The sequence below is a fragment of the Erinaceus europaeus genome, chromosome 14 (genome assembly GCF_950295315.1).
Source record: "Erinaceus europaeus chromosome 14, mEriEur2.1, whole genome shotgun sequence".
In the NCBI taxonomy this organism is placed as follows: Eukaryota; Metazoa; Chordata; class Mammalia; order Eulipotyphla; family Erinaceidae; genus Erinaceus; species Erinaceus europaeus.
Window position 1 is genome coordinate 4,183,505 of NC_080175.1, and position 19,861 is coordinate 4,203,365.

The following is a 19,861-nucleotide window of genomic DNA, read 5'->3' on the forward strand; positions in this document are numbered from 1 at the left end:
GTGAATTCAGGACCCTGGGCCTACAAGCCTGCCTCTCTCTCCACCTGCTGCACTACCACTGGCCGGCCCGGGGGCATTTTCTGTGAGACACAGGCAATGTTCCTTACTCCCCAAGTACCTGCCCTGAGGCCACACTGAGCCTTCACGTGAGAGATGCAGGTCAGGGGCCAGCAAACCTGCTCACTCCGATAACGTGCTGCTCTGCCATGTGTGTGACCCAAGTTGGAGCCTGGACTCCACTGGACTCCAGGAAGCATTGGTGCTGTGGTCTCCTTCACCTTCTCCCTTTGCTTCTCTCCTTCTCTGTATCCAAAATAATCATAGTCATAATCATAATAATACATATGTAAGGAATAGAATTATAGGGCTGGGGGCTGGGTGATGGCGCACCTGGTTGAGGAGCGCACATGTTACAATGCACAAGGACCCAGGTTCAAGCCCCTGGTTTCCACCTATAGGAGGAAGCTTCACAAGCCGTGAGGCAGGGCTGCAGGTCTCTCTGTCTCTCTCCCTCTCTATCACCCCCTTCTCTCTCGATTTCTGGCTGTCTCTATCCAACAATAAAAAAGATAATATTTTTTAAAAAAAAAGCCTGTGTGGCATGAAAAAATTATTTAAAAGAAGAAAAATATATTTATTTTTAGGGGAGTAGCATAATGGTTATACAAAAAGCTCTCATGCCTGAGGCTCTGAGGTCCCAGGTACGATCCTCATACCTACCATCAGCCACAGCTGAGCAGGGCTCTGGTGGCTGTCTCTTTCTTTCTGTATCTCTCTCACTAAAACAAAATAAAATAAATAAACATATTTATAAAAGGAAAGAAAAATATAGAGATCCAGGTCATATAGAGAGAATATGTAGGGGCCAGGTGGTGGAACATCTGGTTGAGTGCACATGTTACAGTGTGCAAGGACCCAGGTTTGAATCCCCGGTCCCCACCTGCAGGGGGAAAGCTTCACCAGTGGTGAAGCAGGGCTGCAGCTGTCTCTATTTCTCTCTCCTTCTCTATCACTCCTTCCCTCTTAGTTTCTGGATGTCTCTATCCAACAAATAAATAAAGGTAATAAAAAAATTAAAAAGAATGAGAAAAGAGAGTGAATGTGTGCGGGTAACTAAAAGAAGAATTTCCTTGAAGGCGCAGAGTGTTAAAGACTGTGGTCTTCATGGCTTCTTGAGCTGAATTCCCCCCTTCTCCCTTTCAGCTCCCCAAGGAAAAAGGACACACCTGCTGATCGCTGAGGGGAGTCACCCCAAAGGGAAGTTGGCTTCTGTCTCTCGACCCCAAATTTGGAAGCAATTTGTGAAAGGAAGTGCAAACAGTAAGGTCTTCTCCCAGGCAGTCTGTGCCTCCCCTGTCCCTCAGGTTTGGGGTACTGCGGTGGGTGAGGAAGGTTCTGGAAGGCCCAGTGGGGAAGCTGCAGGGTCCACTGCAGAACAGAGCAGACGGGGCTGAGGGGAGATACAGGTTGTCCTCTGGAGCGCCTCCCAGGAGCTCTGGTTCTCACCACCCCAAGAACTCAACTATGAAACATGGCGCACCTGCCTGAACACACACTACAGTGCACAAGGACCCGGGTTCAAACCCGTGACCCCCACCTGCAGGGAGGAAGCCCCAGGAGTGGTGAAGCAGAGCTGTAGGTGTCTCTGTCTCTTTCTCTCTCCCTATCCCCCCCCCCAAAGTTTCCAAGTTTCTCTCGGTCTCTAACTGAAATAAATAAGATATCACAAAAGGACCTAAGGATGAAAAAGCAGAAACGTGGGTGGAATGAAGTCCAAGAGGCCTGGGATGAGAATGTGGAGGGAACGAGGGAGGGGAACGGACAGGTAAACCGAGATCAGATGGGAACCGCATGAGACAAAGTCGTCCCAGCAGATGCAAAGGACTCTGCTATGCTGAGGGAGGTTCTGAGCTCTGCAGTGCAGCCCACCGCCCTGTCCCAGGGCGACCTCCACTCTGGTTTCCTTCGGTACTGACCCCGGTGGGAGTGACACTTCCTTTCTGCGCTCCTTTCTAAAGCTTGGTCCACCTGGCACTGGGGGGTGGGGGCTGTGGGGGCTAGGGTTTCGGCGGGGCTTTCAAGTCGGCAGGGAAGATGGGGGGCTGCGGGGAGGGGCCCTCAGGTTTGAATGAGAAAAGCCTCGCTCCTAGGGCCCTCTCTTCTGCGACAGATGGGATTAGCTGCCCCTGGTGCTTTACTGGGGAGGTTTCTCCTCCCCTTCCTCCTCCTTACCTGCTCAGACAATATTAATTGCCGAGTCATTGTTTGAACGCCCCATGGGGCAGGGAAGAAAGGGGCTGTGGAGTGAGGGGTGGTGCTGGGCTGGGGGTGGGGGGGGGTGGTGGGAGTCTGAATTACAGTGACAAAAGGGAACCAGGAATGCTCAGAAGGCTTGGCTGGGGGAAGCTTCCCAGGGATCCGGAGTGGCGGGGGGTGAGAGGGATGCGGGGGCTGTTTTTGCCTTAAATTTAGATCCCTCCTTTTAGGCTTCTTCTTGGGGCTGGGACAGGATGGGATCAAAAGTGTGATCAAAAGAGGGCCAGTTTCTGTTGTCATTCCAGCAAGCTGGGCTGGAGTCTTCAGCCACCAGCCCTTCCCAGGCCCCCAAAGCTTGACTGTGGCTCCCTGGAACCCTCTTCCTTCCAGCCAGCTCAATTCTGGGGTAGAGCACCCCGATTTCTCTCTCTATTCCTGAGATCTAGGGACATGCAAAGGACCCTGATGATTCCGAAGACCTGGGTTCAAATCCAGTCTGTCACCAACCAACCAGTAACCCTCTTCATGACTAATTAAAAAAAAAAAAAAAAAGGAGGGGGTAAGATAGCTTAATGGCTATGCAAAGAGACTCTCATGCCTGAGGCTCCAAAGTCTCAGGTTCAATCCCCCACACCAACTTATACCAGAGCTGAGCAGTGCTCTTGTAAAAAGAAAAAGAAAAAAAAAACTTAAAAACAATTTAAGGACATCATGATGTTTCTGCAAAAGACTCTCCTGCCTAAGGCACTGAGGTCCCAGGTTCAATCCCCAGCACCACCATAAGCCAGAGATGAGCAGGGCTCTGGTTTTGGTCTCTCTCTCTCTCTCTGTATCTTTCTCATAAAAAATATTTGGGGGTGCAAGTAGACAGCGTAATGGTTATGCAAACAGACTCCCATGCCTAAGGCTCTAAACTCCCAGGTTCACTCCCCTGCATCACCTTAAGCCAGAACTCAGCAGTGCTCTGGTAAAAACAAACAAACAAAAATATGTGCTCAACCAGGTGCACCACCACCTGGCACCCTTTAAAAAATATTTTGGGGAGTCCGGAGGTAGTGCAGTGGGTTGAGCGCAGGAGTCGTAAAAGCATAAGGACCAGCGTAAGGATTCCAGATCGAGCCCCCGGCTCCCCACCTGCAGGGGCAGCTCTTCACAAGAGGTAAAGCAAGTCTGCAGGTGTCTGTCTTTCTCTCCTCTCTGTCTTTCCCTCCTCTCTCCATTTCTCTCTGTCCTATCTAACAACTACGATATCAATAATAACTACAACAATAACAAAAAAACAAGGGTAACAAAAGGGAATAAAATAAATGTTAATTTTTTTTTTTGAAAAATAAGGATTTATTTAATCATGTCTCTAGGGTTATCTCAGGGGCTCCTTGCCTGCACTTTGAATCCACTGCTCCTGAGGCCATTTTCCCCCCATTTTGTTGTTGTTATTGTTGGATAGGACAGAAAGAAATGGAGAGAGGAGGGGAAGACAGAGAGGGGGAGAGAAAGATAGACACCTGCAGACCGGCTTCACTGCTTGTGAAGAGCTGCCCCTGCAGGTGGGGAGCCAGGGGCTCGAACCCCGGATTCTTGCTCCAGTCCTTGCTTCGCACCATGTGTGCTTAACCGGATACCTTCATTTTTAAGAGCATGACCAGACTACCACTTAACTCGGGCATATCGTAGTGTCAGAGGAAGAACCTGAGGCCTCAGGTCTGCAAGTCTTGAGCCCTAGTACTGAGCTGTCTCCCTGGTCCTCACTTGTCATGTGTGAGCCTCAGTTTCCCTATCTGTAACTCCCGGGGCGCCTTGAAGTGCTTGGCAGACCTCCCGGGGCAGTTCTGAGAGTCAGGGCTTTGTGTGCGGGTCTCTCGGGCCTGGGGTGTGCTGTGCCGGCTGGTGGCGGAGGTCCTGCCTTGAAGAGGCCAGTCCAGGCCTCAACTGCTCTTCCAGTCAAAATACACTGGGGAAAGGGCGCAAACCTCGAGCCCAAATCAGGGAGAGAGGTGGGGTGGGGGTTTGGAGAGAGAAAGAGACACATGGGGAGATGGGAAGGGGAGATGGAGAGGTGGAAAGAGAGAGAGAGAGAGAGAGAGACAGTCTGAAGGGTAGCCTCGGGCCTGCCCTCCCACACCAGGTCCCCCAACCCCCAGCCCGGGGGCGCGCAGGGCCGCGGGAGCGCGGAGCAGGTGGCCGGGAGCAGGGCGCGCGGGGAGGTGGGCGCTGGGGGCGCCCGCGGGTGGGGGCCTGGCCGGCAAGTGCCAATCGCGGGCGACCCCCCGCGGCTCTCCCCGCCCCCGCCGGCTTCTCCGGGCCCGGCGCCCCTCGCTCCGGCTGGCCAGGTCACCCGCCCGCGATGCTGGCCTGGCCGGACGGCGGGGCCACTGCGGCCCCCTCCCCGCGCCGCCTGTCCTTCTCGGTGCGCGACATCCTGGACCCGCACAAGTTCACGCGCGCCCCGCGCCCCGCGCCCCGCACAGCCCGGCCAGGTCCCGCCGAAGCCGGGGCGGGGGAGGAAGCCAGCCCTGGGGAGCCGGTCCCGCAGCGGGGCGCCGCAGGTAAGGGGGTCCCCGGCTGGGAGGGGGCAGTAGGGAGGACAGCGGGACCCCGGGACCGACACCGAGCCGCACAGTCCCGAGGGCGAAGAGGGCCCACTGCAGGCTGGGGGGGGGGTCTTCAGGGTTGCGGTGGGGGGGGCGGTTAGCAGGAAGGGGACGTCCAGTATCCTTGGAAAGGGGTGCGGAGGGGGTCGCTGCATCTCTGCACCCCGCAAATGACACCAGTACCCAGAGTGCCCAGTCTCATCCATGCTGGGGTCTCTTACTGCCCCCGACACGTGCCAGGGCCCGGGCTGGAGACTGGACTACAGGTCACTGAAAGGGTGGAGACAGCGCAGCCTTAGCGCGCCCGACTCTAGACAAGTCCCAGGTTCAATCCCGTTTCCACCATGAGCCAGAGCTGAGCAGGGCTCTGGCCCCTGCCTATGTCGGTCTGGGTCTGTCAGTCTGTCTCTCATTTTGGGGTAATAAAAAAGAATCGTCGCTATTTTCGAGGGTAGAGAGTGTCCCAGGAGTGGCCTGGTACAGGTTAGGCACCCAGCTCCTACCACCCAGAGACCTTCTCCCCTCCCCACTCTCCCAGACCCAACTCTTTATGGAGACTGGAGACAGGCTGGAGTGATGGAGGGGACTGGAGGGGATTCTCTTCCTTCTATTTCTCCTTCTCTCCTCCTCCTCCTCCTTCTTCTTCTTTAATTACTCCTAATTGGGGGTGAGGGGGCATCTGATGATGGGTCCCCAGAAAGTTTGTCTCTGGAAGAAGGAACAGAGCAGGTGGGCGCTGTGTGTGTGTGTGTGTGTGTGTGTGTGTGTGTGTGTAGGGAAGGACAAGAGGTCTGGAGTGCTGATGGAGGAGCCTAGAAGTGGCCGTGCACACCCGCCCCCCCAGTTTGGCGGCGAGTGTCTGGGGCTGGGGGAGCCTAGGGGACCCCTCACGGCCTGCCCGGTGGTAATTGTCCTGTCCGGCCTCTCCCCTCAGTGGTCGATACTCTATTACTGGCGTGGTATCAGCTGCCTGCAGCTGGCAGGTACCAACTTCAAACCCCCTTTCCCTGTCTGATCCTAATATTGTTCGATTAAAACTTACCTTTAATAGATGACATCTATCGATCTGGACCAGCAAATCTGAAACTCTATTAACTCGGAGGGAGAGAGGAGATGGGAGAGGGGGCGTTCCACTGGCCAGGGGCTGGGGGCTAGGACTTTAATAACTTTGTCTTCTTTTTCTTTAATTGCTGGGGACGGGGGTGGTCCCAGACCAAAATTGCCTTCTGGAAGCGGGGGGGGGGGGGGGGGGGGGCACAGCTCTCAGCTCACCTGACATTCCGATGTATTAACGTACCACCATCCCAGCTGTCCCCACCACCACCACCAAGGTATCCAGTGAGGATTTTTTTTTCTCCTTTTGCTTCCTGGGGCTTGGTGCTGGGTACTATGAATCCACCGCTCCTGGAGGCCAACCCCCCCCCCATTTTTATTGGGTAGGACAGAAAGAAATTGAGAGAGGAAGGGAAGACAGAGGGGGAAAGAAAGACAGACACCTGCAGACCTGCTTCACCAATTGCAAAACGATCCCCTTGCAGGTGGGGGTGCAGAGGGCTTGAACTAGGATCCTTGCGCTTAATTGGGTGCACCACCACCGGTCCCCAAGTGCACTGCTCAGCTCTGGTTTATGGTGGTGCGGGGAACTGAACCTGGGATATTGGAGCCTCAGGCAGGAGAGTCTCTTTGTATTATGCTAATCTACCCCCTCTCCCAAGTGAGTTTTTTTTTTTTTTTTTTTTGCCTCCAGGGTTATCGCTGGGGCTAGGTGCCTGCACCACAAATCTACTACTCCTGGAGGCCACCTTTTCCCTTTTGTTGCCCTTCCTTGTCGTTTATTGTTGTTGTTGTTACTATTATTGTCGCCGTCGTTGTTGGACAGAGAGAAATGGAGAATGGAGGGGAAGACAGAGAGAGCGACAAAAAGATAGACACCTGCAGACCCGCTTCACCGCCTGTGAAGCGACTCCCCTGCAGGTGGGGAGCCGGGGGCTCGAACCGGGTTCTTACGCTTTGCGCCACGCTTAAGCTTAGCGCTTAACCCACTGCGCTACCGCCCGGCCCCCTAAAGTAAGCATTTTCTTAATTTTTTGATTTACTGACCTATTTGTCCTAGAACCCTGCTCAGCTCCGGCTCCTGGTGGTAGTGGGTGGGTGGGGAACTGAACCTGGAATCTTGGGTGCCCCTTGGCATCGGAAGTCTTGTTAGCAGAACCCCTAGGCCGTCTCGGCAGCCCGGTTCATTTCTCTCGCGCTCGTTCGTTCATGCACCGGCAGCCAGTACAGCTCTTGGGCGCCCCGGTGGCTGGCAGGTGGCCGAGGGCCTTGGGGTGCGGGTGGGGTCTGTGGGGTCACCGCCCGGCTCTGCCCCGCAGGTGCTGCGCCCCGAGGCCCCGGCGCCGCGTCCCCCCTGGAGGGCTCGGAGGCGGAGGAGGAGGAGGAGGAGGAGGAAGAGGAGGAGGACGCGGCGGGGCGCGGGCGGCTGCAGCGACCCCCTCCCGGCGCCCCCGGCCCCCCGGCCTCGCCCCGCCGCCGCCGCGGGGAGCCCCGCCCGGCCCGGCCCCGCCGCGCGCGCACCGCCTTCACCTACGAGCAGCTGGCGGCCCTGGAGAGCAAGTTCCGCGCCAGCCGCTACCTGTCGGTGTGCGAGCGGCTCAACCTGGCGCTGGCGCTCAGCCTCACCGAGACGCAGGTCAAGATCTGGTTCCAGAACCGCCGCACCAAGTGGAAGAAGCAGAACCCGGGTGCCGCCGACGGCGGGGCGCAGGCGGGGGGCGGCGCAGCCCAGCCCGGGGGGGCGGCGGCGGGGGGCAGCCCGGCCCAGCCAGGACCCCCGGGTGCCCCCGGCCCTCTGCCTTTCCAGACTTTCCCGCCCTTCCCCGCCGCCAGCGTCCTTTTCCCGGCCTCCGCGCCCTTCCCGCTGCCTGCCGCCGCGGGGGGACCCTTCACCCCCTTCCTGGGTGCCTCCTACCTGCCCCCCTTCTATGCCCCGCGCCTGTGAGCCCCGGCCCCCCCACCCGGACGCGCCAGAGCTCGGAGGGACCCGCCCCCATCCCGGTGAGCGGGTGTCCTTGCGCCCCTCCCTCCAGCAGGTGCACTCAGAGTGGGGGACCGGGAGGCCTCCCTGGATCTCCCCTCCGGCCCACCGGCGTGGTCAGCACACCGGTCCAGGACTGTCGCCTTTGAATATCGAGAGACTGAGCTGACCACCAGGCTACCCGCCCTCGTCACTTTGGATCTGGCTCCCTTCAGCACCGAGGATTCTTAGTGAGGCTGCGGTCCGGCGCAGGGGAGCAGGCAGAGGTCCTGGGAGCGCCCGCCTCGCCTCCCTTTCCCAAGGGTGCTTCCAAGGCTGTGGTTTGCTGTCCCTTTCGCCTTCGCCTTGGTCCCTGCTCACCGCCCTGAACTGGGGACAGGTGGCTGGGGACGCAGCTCTGCCTCGAAGGGCCGGCACCCACCTATGGAGGTCTTTGCTTCGGACTGGGACACCAGTGCAATTCTTGTTCCGAACAGGCTCTCCACACGCCATACCCAAGAGCGCCGGACCCTGTCTGTGAAAGAAGATCACAGCCTCTTGGGGAGACCCTCCAGCCAAGGCAACACAGTCCTGCGGGGTCTGGGATTCCATAATCCCCCCCCCGCCCACCCACCGGGGTGAGATGTGATCAGAACAGGACTAGCAGCTCGACGGACTCCTTCCAGTCTCTGCAGAGCACTGCCAAGCTGTTTGCAGTATTTGACACTCACACTCTGCTGTGCCTGTCCGACCGCTGGAGCTCTCAAGGGTGACCCATCTGAGGAGTCCGTGTCCCCCCCCCCCCTCCCAGCAATAGCTGAGAACTGACTGCATCATTTGTGTTTTGTTTTCTTTTCTTTTTTTTTTTTCCTCCAGGGTTATTGCTGGGCTCGGTCCCTGCACCATGAATCCACCGCTCCTGGAGGCCACTTTTCCCCCTTTTTGTTGCCCTAGTTGTTGCAGCCTCGTTGCGATTATTATTGCCACTGTTGACGTTGCTTTGTTGTTGGATAGGACAGAGAGAAATGGAGAGAGGAGGGGAAGACAGAGAGAGAGGGGGAGAGAAAGATAGACACCTGCAGACCCGCTTCACCGCCTGTGAAGTGACTCCCCTGCAGGTGGGGAGCTGGGGGCTCGAACCGGGATCCTTATGCCGGTCCCTGCGCTTTGCGCCACGTGCGCTTAACCCACTGCGCCACTGCCCGCCCCCCTTGTGTTTTGTTTTCTTCCAGATCACTATGGTGCCATCGGAGCCTCAGGCATAAAAATCTTTTGCATAGGGCGGAGGGTAGATAGCATAATGGTTATGCAAACAGACTCTCATGCCTGAGGCTCCAAAGTCTCAGGTTCAATCCCCCACACCACCATAAGCCAGAGCTGAACAGTGCTCTGGTGAAAGAAAACATCTTTTGCATAACTGTTTTTGCTATCTTCCCCAGTCCAAGGATTGCACTGGTTTTTAAGAGTACAAAGTCAACAATTTTTGGACTGGACCCAAGCTTCTCATGTGAGGGCAATTCTTGGCCCACAGTCTCCTGGTGGAAGGGGGAGGGGGAGCCAGAGGTCCTGACTAAGAACTCCCGTCTTGGACTTGAAAAGCCAGAGAGGCTCACCTGCAGGAGGTTAATACACAGATGTGTGTGCATTCTAACAGCTTCTCCCCCTCTCTCTCTCTCTTTCTCTCTCTCTCTCTCCTGCCACCAAGGTTATCTCTGGGTCTAGGTACTGACACAAAGGGTCCACCACTCCTGACAGCCATTTAAAATGTTTTTTTATTTTATTTTATTACATAGGATAGAGAGAAATTGAAAAAGGAGAAAGGATAGAGAGAAAGAGAGACAACTACAGACTTGCTTTACCACTCATGAAGCATCCCGTTGCGGGTGGGGAGCGGGGCTCGAGCCGGGTCCTTTTACATCTTACTCTGTGTTCTTCCCCAGATGCACCACCACCCGGTCTGACTGAGACGTTTCTTTGAGTTCTGCGGTTTGTACTTCATATGGCAGAAGCCCAAATGTCCCCAGCTGGGTCAGGTGTGTTTCATTCACTCGCTTATTGGTCCCTTGCTGATTGATATAGCTGTATAGTCATCAATATTATTATTATTTTTCTTTGCCATCTCTGGGGCTTCACTACTTCAGACTGACTTTTTCAGACAGACAGAGAAACAGCATAGAAACCTCTTCCAATGTTGTTGGTGCTGGGCTCAAACCTGAGTCGAGTGTACTGCACAGGGAAGCTGCTTTTTCCAGTCCGTAGTGCTCACTGGTTTTCATTAAATCAAACCTTCTGTATCTGAAGCAATCGCTTAACTAGTAAAGTGTTAGACTTTCAGGCCTAAAGTTCCTGGTTCCACCCCCAACTTGGTAGGTACCAGAGTGGTGCCCTGGCTTCTCTCTCTCCTCTCTCTTTCTTTTCTTATGTGAATCTCTCTCACATGCAACAGATCAAATAAATATTTAAAAATAAACCAAGCTAGCTACCAACAGCCTCTCATAGATTAAAAGCACACTGGTGTGAGAGACACATGCTATTATGATCCTGGAAGATCTAGTTCAGTTTTTATCAAGAATGATAGCAACTGCCCCTTTCTCTCAAATGTGATGACCACGTCAGATTCATGCGACTCTCATACGATTTGAGAAGAGCTGCTGTTTAGGTAATGTCTGTTAGCATCTTTCCCTTCTGTTCTAAAGAGGAAGGGTGGCCTCAGACAAGACATCATATATATCTCAGAGATGGTGGATGCCAGATGAGATTCAAAAATACTGTTACCCTTGTAGGCAAGAAAGTCTTTTGCAAGACCGCTGTGCTAGGCCCTGTCCTTTATTCGCTCCACGTGTGGCTGTGCGTCCCATCTGTGACTCTCTGTTTCTCAGAAGCTACACCTGTCCCCAGGAATGGTTTGTAAGGAGGTGACTTTCTGTAAGGCGTGGAACTGAATCTCAGGTACCAGAATCCCTGAAGCTGCCAGGAGGCAGGGGGCTTGTGTGTCCGTGGGTGACAATTTCACACCTGGCTCCTACAGCTTGTCACAGAGTGGCACTCCAGGGGTCTGACTGTCAACTCCTGCTGCTTTAAAAGGGCCCGTGGCTGTCCAGCCAAACTCTCAGACTTGATTTGCTGATGTGTTTGTCTAATAAATCCTTTTTTTTTTTTTTTTTTGGTAATGATATCTCGCTTAACTCTTTCTTGCTCACTGTTACAAGGCTTTGAAATGATTCTGTAATAATCTGAGGTTGTGTATGTCACCACCCTTGCCTCCACCAGCCAGCATCCACAGATGAAGGCTACCTGATGCTACTTATTTGTAAATATGTATTTGGATTTTTGAAAGATAGAGAATGAGGGAGAGAGAAAGGTCAGAGTGCCGCTCAGCTCTGGCATGTGGTGGCATTGAGGACTGACCCTGGGGCCTCTGGAGCCTTCGGCATGTTAAGTCCAGCGCTTTAATGTCCACCCATCTCCTTAGCTCGCTCTCCCTCTGCTCCTATTTATTTTCTCTGTCTTCTTCTTCCTCCTCCTCCTTCCCTTCCCCTTCTTCTACTAGACATAAAATTCACCGGACAGAGATAGAGAGAAATCGAGGGGGAAGGGGGAGAGACAGATAGAAAGAGATACTTGCAGACTTTACCACTCTTGAAGCTTTCCTCCAGCAGATAGGGACTGGGGACGTGAACCTGGGTCCTTATGCATGGCAACATATACACTCAACTGGGTGCACCACTGCCCAGCCCTTCCTGCTGCTATTTTCTTTTCTTTTCTATTTTTTTTTTTTGCCTCCAGGGTTATCACTAAGGCTCGGTGCCTGCACCACAAATCCACTGCTCCTGGAAGTCACCTTTTCCATTTTGTTGCTCTTGTTATTGTAACTTCTTCTTCTAGCGTTTGCCCTTCTTCCGCAGCCAGTCAACAGCGTCAGGTTGAGCCTGATGTCAAGTTTCGAGACCTCCTTTGAATCTGGAGAGGTGGCAGTCATTGACTATGTGGGTCATGGTCTGTCTGGAGCCGCAGGGGCAGTTCGGGTCGTCTCTGGCTCCCCAGCGATGGAACATAGCGACGCACCGGCCACGGCCTGTTAGATAGCTATTGAGGAGGGCCCAATCACAACGTGCTAGGTCAAAGCCGGGTTGACGCTCGCAGGGGTCTGTGATGAGGTGTTTGTTCTTGACCTCAGCTGACTGCCAGCTCTGTTTCCAAGAGACTGGAACAGAGAAGTTCAGTGTAGGCGTAGGGGACCAGATTGGGTGACGAGTCGTCAAGCGTCGGACAGGGTGGGCGAAGATATCCGCGTATATTGGCAGGTCCGGTCGAACGTAGACATGGGAAATGAACTTAGATGATGCCACATCCCGACGAATATCTGGCGGGGCGATGTTGCTAAGAACTGGCAGCCATGGAACCGGGGTGGAACGGATGGTTCCAGAAATGATCCTCATGGAGGAATATAATTTGGAATCGACCACGTGGACATGGGGGCTATTGTTATTGCTGTTGTTGGATAGGACAGAAAGAACTGAAGAGGAGGGAAGACAGAGGGGAGAGAAAGAGAGACACCTGCAGACCTGCTTCACAGCTTGTGAAGCGACCTCTCCCTCCCCCTTTAGGTGGGGAGCCAGGGGGGCCTGGAACCAGGATCCTTAAGTAGGTCTTTGTGCTTGGCGCCCTGTGTGCTTAACTCTCTGCACTGTTATCTCTTAAGCCTTCTTTGCAGACCCTTGCTGGGTATATAGTGACTTGACACCCCCTTCTCCCCACAGCAGCCAAACACCTCCAGGTCCAATGTCACAGCAAACAGTTATAGATCTTTACAGGGTCTTTATTAAATCAACTCCACACTTAGCAAGAAAAATTTCAGGTCTTGGGGTGGGGGAACAGGGTGCCTGAGTTTGATTCCCAGCACTGCAGGGGCCAGGGTGGTGCAAAATAGATCTTAAAAGGAGGGGCAGGGGTAGATAACATGATGGATATGCAAAGAGACTCTCCTGCCTGAGGTTCCAAAGTTCATAAGTCAGAGCCCATCAGCGCTCTGGTAAAAGAAAAGAAAACACACACACACACACACACACACACACACACACACACACACACTCAGGGGCTGGGAGATAGCTCAGTTGGTATAATACACACAGCACCATGCCTGAGGACCTGGGCCTGGCTTCACAACCCCAATACCAGCATGTATGGCCCCTGGGGACTCTTTGTGACTGCAGGGTGGTGCTGTGGTGTTTCTTCTCTCTCTCTACGTTTCTCTCTTTCTCCCCATCTCTTGAAATTTAAGAAAGGACAGTAAAGTCTACCAAGGGGGGTGAAACAGTGCAGGTCAAAAAAATGTTTTGTTTTTGTTTTTACTTATTTATTAAAAAAGATTCAGCTGGGGAGTCGGGCTGTAGCACAGCGGGTTAAGCACAGGTGGCGCAAAGCACAAGGACCGGCATAAGGATCCCGGTTCGAACCCCGGCTCCCCACCTGCAGGGCAGTCGCTTCCCAGGCGGTGAAGCAGGTCTGCAGGTGTCTATTTTTCTCTGTCTTCCCCTCCTCTCTCCATTTCTCTCTGTCCTATCCAACAACAATGACATCAATGGTGACTACAACAATAAAACAACAAGGGCAACAAAAGGGAATAAATAAATAAATATTAAAAAAAAAAAAAAGATTCAGCTGGGCCCTGGGAGCAGAGATGCTGGATTTGAACCCTAGACTCCCATGTACCAGAGTGATGCTTTGGTTCTCTTTTTCTCTATATATCGTGTAAATAAGTAAATATTAAAGAAATAAAAAGATCCAGGTGCAGTGGCCTGAGAGGTGGTACAGTGACTAAAGCATTGGACCCTCAGGCATGAGGCCTTGAGCTCGATCCACAGGACCATATGTGCCAGAGTGAAGCTCTGATAATGAGAAATTAAACCCATGTCAATAACTGTAAACCACCAATTTCCTCCACTAAAGGAACTTGAAAATAAGATTAATAAATCAAAATTGAATTAAATTCCACTGGGGAGCTAGTTCAACCTGTTAGCGCATCAACTTACATGCCTGAGGCTCTAGAGGCTGTGGGTTCAGTCCCTGGCACCACCATATGCCAGAGCTGAGTAGGGCTCTGGGTTTCAAATTATTTATTTATTACTGGAGATAGACTGAGAGAAATTGAGAGGAGACAGGGAGAGATAGAGGGGGAGAGAGACAGAAGGACATCTGAAGCCCTGTTTCACCACTTGTGAAGCTTTCTTCCGCAGGTGGGGATTAGGGGTTTGAACCTGGGTCCTCGTGCATTGTAATGTGTGTGCTTAACCAGGTGCGCCACCACCTAGTGTCCACCCCCCTCCCCTCTCTCAATTTCTCTCCTAATAAATACATCAATCTTAAAAAAACAAATGGAAAGCCAGCTCAGACACTGGCTTCACAGGTTACAAGTCCATCCCCCAAAGGGCCTGGTATTGGGGTTGTGAAGCCAGGCCCAGGCCCTCGGGCATGGTGCAGTGTGTATTATACCAACTGAGCTATCTCTCAGCCCCTGAGTGTGTGTGTGTGTGTGTGTGTGTGTGTGTGTTTTCTTTTCTTTTACCAGAGCGCTGATGGGCTCTGACTTATGAACTTTGGAACCTCAGGCAGGAGAGTCTCTTTGAATAGCCATCATGCTAAATTTATTTATTTTCCCTTTTGTTGCCCTTGTTGTTTTTTTATTGTTGTTGTAGTTATTATTGTTGTTGTTATTGATGTTGTCATTGTTAGATAGGACAGAGAGAAATGGAGAGAGGAGGGGAGGACAGAGAGGGGGAGAGAAAGACAGACACCTGCAGACCTGTTTCACCGCCTGTGAAGCGACTCGCCTGCAGGTGGGGAGCCGGGGGCTCGAACCAGGATCCTTATGCTGGTCCTTGCACTTTGCACCACCTGCGCTTAAGCCGCTGCTCTCCTGCGGGACTCCCTGTTGTCGCCTTTCAAGCATTCTTGCTGTAGTGAATTACTCCGCCCTTTCCCTCCGCCGCCTCTGTGGACACAGTGGGCACAAGGTTCACAGGTGTCTCCTCCCTCTCCTCCTCTGCACAGACCTGTGTCAGCACCATCTGTGTGCCCAGGGCACCTCAGGCCGCGGGCACACCTCAGAGTGACGCACGCTGAACCTGGCCAGAGGGGGACAGGAGAGTGAGCGTCACAGAGAGGTGGGGGGCGGGGGGGGGCGGCATGGAAGGCACAGAAAATGCTGAGATCTGCCTGACACTGAGCCAGCAGAATTCAGGCCAGAAATATAGGCGCTACTCACCCCCACGTGCACAGAAATGGCTTGTGTTTGGGGAAGGTCTTGCTAAGGATTCACAAGCCCCAGAGTGTGGGGAAGTGTCCCTAACACAAGAATGAGTGAGTGTACTGCCAAGGTAAGCTCCAGGGGCCAGAGCTATAAGCCTATCCATCTATCTATCTATCTATCTATCTATCTATCTATCTATCTATCTATTTATCTATCATCTATCACCTATATATAATCTATCTATCTATCAATCACCTATCATCTATTTATCATCCATCTATATTTCTGTCACCTATTTATCTATCTATCATCTATCTATCATATCTATCACCTATTTATCTATCACCTATCTATCAATCTGTCAGTCTACCTGTCTATCTATCAACCTGTCTATCTATCTACCACCTATCATCTTATCTATTTTTAGGTAGCAGGCAAAAGGCAAAGAGAGAGAGAGAGAGAGGCAGGTAGGAGGAGAGACATCACAGCACTGTTTCACCACCCGTGAAACTTCTTTGCCTGGTGTTCCCATGCCGTGGCTGGGGGCTCGAACCCAGGTCCTCGTGCACTGGAAAGCAGGTTGCATCTCTGGGATCTGAGTTATTTTCCATTTAATTTTTGTTTGTTTCTTTATTTATTAAGCTAGCGACAGAGGGGGCCAGGTGGTGGCGCAGTAGGTACAGCACACATATTACTCCGCACAAGGACCCGGGTTCAACAGCCTCCGGTTCCCACCTACAGGGGAAACTTCACGAGCAGGTGAAGCAGGGCTGCAGGTGTCTGCTTTTCTTTCTCCCTCCGTATCTCCCTCTTCCCTCTAAGCTTCAACCTATCTCTATCCAAAAAATGGTTTAAAAGAAATCAGATGGAGACAGAGAAGGCAGAGAGGCCGGGAGGCTGGAAGAGAGAGAGCATGGCTCCGAAGCTTCCTCCAGTCTGGCAGGGGCTGGGCGGGGGCGCGGGCCGTGCGTGCAGCCAGGCAGTGCACTGTCCGAGTACTCTGTCAGCCCTCCAAGTTATTTCCTTCAGATGAGGCATCACCGCTCTGACCCGCCCTTACCATAGGGGAGAGAGGCCCCGGCTAGATGTTGTCTAGATGTTGTGTAAAACATGGAGCTGTGTATTATTAGGCAGATAATGAGTGGTGGGTGGGAGAGACAGTGTAATGGTTCTACAAAGAGACTTTTATGCCTGAGGCTCCAAATTTCCATACCAGCCCCCCCCCCACACACATATTCCGGAGCTGAGCAGTGCTCTGGGGGAAAAAATGAAAAGAAATAAAGGCGGGCGGATGGGGTTAAGCGCACATAGTACAAAGCACAATTTTATCTTCTGTCCAAGGCTCCATTAGGAACCAAGAGTGGCTTTTCCCAGGGAGGGGCTGTGACCCTTCAAGCCACATACCTGGCCAGCGCGTGCCATTTTCCTTCCTTTGATAATTAATTAATCACCAGAGCACTGCTCAGCTCTGGCTGATGGTGGTGCGGGGGATTGAACCTGGGACTTTGGGGCCTCAGGCATGAGAGTCTCTTCTCATGACCATTGTGCTGTCTCCCCTGCTCTCCCTTAATTTTACAGTGTGTTTCCTTCCTTCTTTCTTTCCTTCTTTCCTACCTTCCTTCCTCTCTCTGTGGTCTGTTGTTCATCAGTGAGAGAGAGAGAGAGAATATTATCTCTCTGGTACGTGTAATGCCAGAGATCCGACTTGGGACTCTAAGCTTGGAAGTTCAGTGTTCTACCCACTCTGCCACCTTCTGCGACCACAGACTGCCTTGGTTATGACTAAAAGAAAAGAGGTGTCAGTGGGGCTCGGACTCAGGAGAAGGGTCCCTCCCTCCTGGTGACAGGATGCCTGCTGGGGACCCTCCAGGTCAAGCCAGTCATCTGAGGCTGTTTTCCTTTTTTCCCCTTTCTCTTTTACCAGAGCACTGCTCAGCTCTGGCTTATGGTGGTGCTGGGGACTCAAGCTGGACTTTAGAGCCTCAGGGAAGACCCTGCAGCTCCTAGCAGCTATTTCTCTCCTTTTTTACTTTGAGAGAGGGTAAGAGTTAGAGAGAGCTAGAAGGGGAGAGACAGAGAGAAAGAGAGACACCTGCAGCATGCATTGCTCAAGAACCCTCCTGCAGGTGGGAGCTGGGGGGATTGAACCTGGGTCCTTGTGCAGGGTGACATGTGCGCTGTACTAGGAGTCACTGAGCCCTAAGTTCTCTGCACCCGTCCTCCTTCGCATAGCCGGTGGGAATGCTCACTTGGTTGAGATGTGGACATTCCCCCCCCCCCCCCCCCCCCGTGAAATCATAGCGTGGTTAAATGTGCGCGTCTTGTAAACTGAAGCCTTCCCCCTGACGAGTGGGGGTGAACTCTTCTGAGGTCTGAACCTCATGGCTATACCCACATCAGGACCAGAAACCATAGTTAAGGCCGTGACAGCCCCCGAAGCAACGCTTGCTTGTGACAGTACTGTCACATCCTCAGCTAGTGACCAAGTTCTGGCAAAACTGCCAGCAGGTATCTGTTCGAGAAATAACCCGGATGGAGAGTGCTTTGATGTGCCACGTGCACGACCCATGTTCGAATCTAGCCCCCACCGCGCTGAAGGAATACGGTGTTGTGGGGTCTCTCTCTGTCTTCTCTATCTCTACCTAATAATAAACAAAATGAAAATGTCACCTAAAAGAATAGCAGCAAACGTTCTCTTCAACAAAGCTGAACAGAGTTAATACTGCCGCGTATTTATCTGTTTAATAATATTTCACGTGTAATTAGAAAAAAAATCTCGAAATGGTAATATAAAAGCCAGCAATATGAAGACAAAAGTTGGAATAATTTTTAGTTAACAATTAAAAAAAATAGATATCTGTAGTCTCACTTAAAAATGTCAGAGTGGGGCCAGGCTGTGGCACACCTGGTTAAGTGCAAATGTTACAATGCTCAAGGTTCAAGCTCCTGGTCTCTCACCTGCAGGGGGAAAGTTTCACAAGTGGTGAAGCAGTGCTGCAAGTGTCTCTCTGTCTCTCTCCTTCTTTCACTCCCTTCCCCTCAATTGTTCTCTGTCTTTATCCAATAAATAAATAAGTAAAATATTATAAAAACACCTGTCAGAGTGAAGCTTCTCCAAAGCACAGTAATAAACCGTTATCTAACTTTTGGCATGTGGAGCTGATAATAGAGATCATTGCAAAACACGCTGAAACTCTTAGTACTCGAATAGATAAGGGTGTAAATATTTAACTAGTGCTTGAGAGCTCTCTTAGTTCATTTCTTAACTGGTGAACAATGCAAATATTTTCTGTTGCTGTCCTTCACCAACTACTGAAATATTCGTCACAAACGTTGCTTTAATGTCTTTCTGCTGATTTTCTTGTCAGGGAGCAATGTCTCTGTAGGGAGCCCTTGGCTCTAACCTGTTCCATGACCTCCCTCTGCACTGGCAGTACCTGGCCTTGGAGTCCTGGGTTTTCTCTCTAAAACTAGCAGATCAGATCTGTCAAACTCTTCTGTCCTCACTTCTAGTATGAGTTTACATTGCTAATCTATGTGCTCAGACTGTTTTATCGCCTTCAGTAGTGTGAATTAGCTGACTTTGAGCCCTATGAGTTTTTAACAAATAAAGCAATTTAGTGAAACTTAGGTTTATTAATTTTAATTCAGTGAAGTTCATAATTTTTTTTAAAAAAAGATTTATTGGGGGGCAAGTGCTAGAGCATTTATTTAAGCACACAGGTTACAGTGCATAAGGACCTGGGTTCAAGCCCCTGGCCCACACCTGAAGGGGAAAAGCTTCACGAGCTGTGAAGCAAGGCTTCAGGTATCTCTCTGTCTCTCTCCCTATCTCCCTCTCCCCTCTCAATTTCTGGCTATCTCTAGCCAATAAATAAATAAGATAATAAAAATTAAAAAGATTTACTACCTGTAGTGCAGCAGGTTAAGCGCAGGTGGCGCAAAGCAGGTGGCATAAGGATCCCGGTTCGAGCCCCCGGATCCCCACCTGCAGGGGAGTCGCTTCATAGGCGGTGAAGCAGGTCTGCAGGTGTCTGTCTTTCTCTCCTGCTCTCTGTCTTCCCCTCCTCTCTCCATTTCTCTCTGTCCTATCCAACAACAATGACATCAATGGTGACTACAACAATAAAACAACAAGGGCAACATAAGGGAATAAATAAATAATAAAAAAAAATTAAAAAAAAGATTTACTAAAAATATTCATTTGAGGGGGCCGGGTGGTAGCACAGCAGGTTAAACGTACATGGCACAAAGCACAAGGACTGGTGTAAGGATCCCAGTTTGAGCCCCCAGCTTCCCAGCTGCAGGGGGTCGCTTTACAAGCCGTGAAGCAGGTCTGCAGGTGTCTGTCTTTCTCTCCCCCATCTCTGTCTTCCCTTCCTCTCTCGATTTCTCTGTCTTGTCCAACAACAATGACATAATAACAACAATGATAAACAAGGGCGACAAAAGGGGAAAATGGCTTCCAGGAGCAGCTTTGTAGTGAAGGCACTAAGCCCCAGCAATAACCTTGGAGGCAAAATAAATAAATACATAGATCTGTTTCAAAAGAAAAGCGATTAAAAAAAAATTCATGAGAGAGAGAGAGGGGGCCTCAGGCTTACCTGTTTGATGCATTCCCCACTGTGCCATCTCCTGGGGCACTGTAGTCCGCCTCTTTTGAATCACATCAAGCCCAACTATATGTAAACTATCCTTACTACAAGCATTATTATTACTTGTTTTGTCTTCTTTTTTACCAGAGCACTGACC

The 19,861-nt window shown here is 51.8% G+C and overlaps 1 protein-coding gene across 1 annotated transcript; it reads left to right on the top strand.

Annotated features, from left to right (window-relative positions):
- Nucleotides 1-4,600: 4,600 nt before the first annotated feature.
- Nucleotides 4,601-8,403, top strand: NKX1-2 (NK1 homeobox 2). The gene is made up of 2 exons (XM_060170946.1): nucleotides 4,601-4,744; nucleotides 7,438-8,403. The coding sequence occupies exons 1-2, from the start codon at nucleotides 4,601-4,603 to the stop codon at nucleotides 7,843-7,845; spliced, it is 552 nt and encodes a 183-aa protein (XP_060026929.1). The 3' UTR covers nucleotides 7,846-8,403.
- Nucleotides 8,404-19,861: the final 11,458 nt, after the last annotated feature.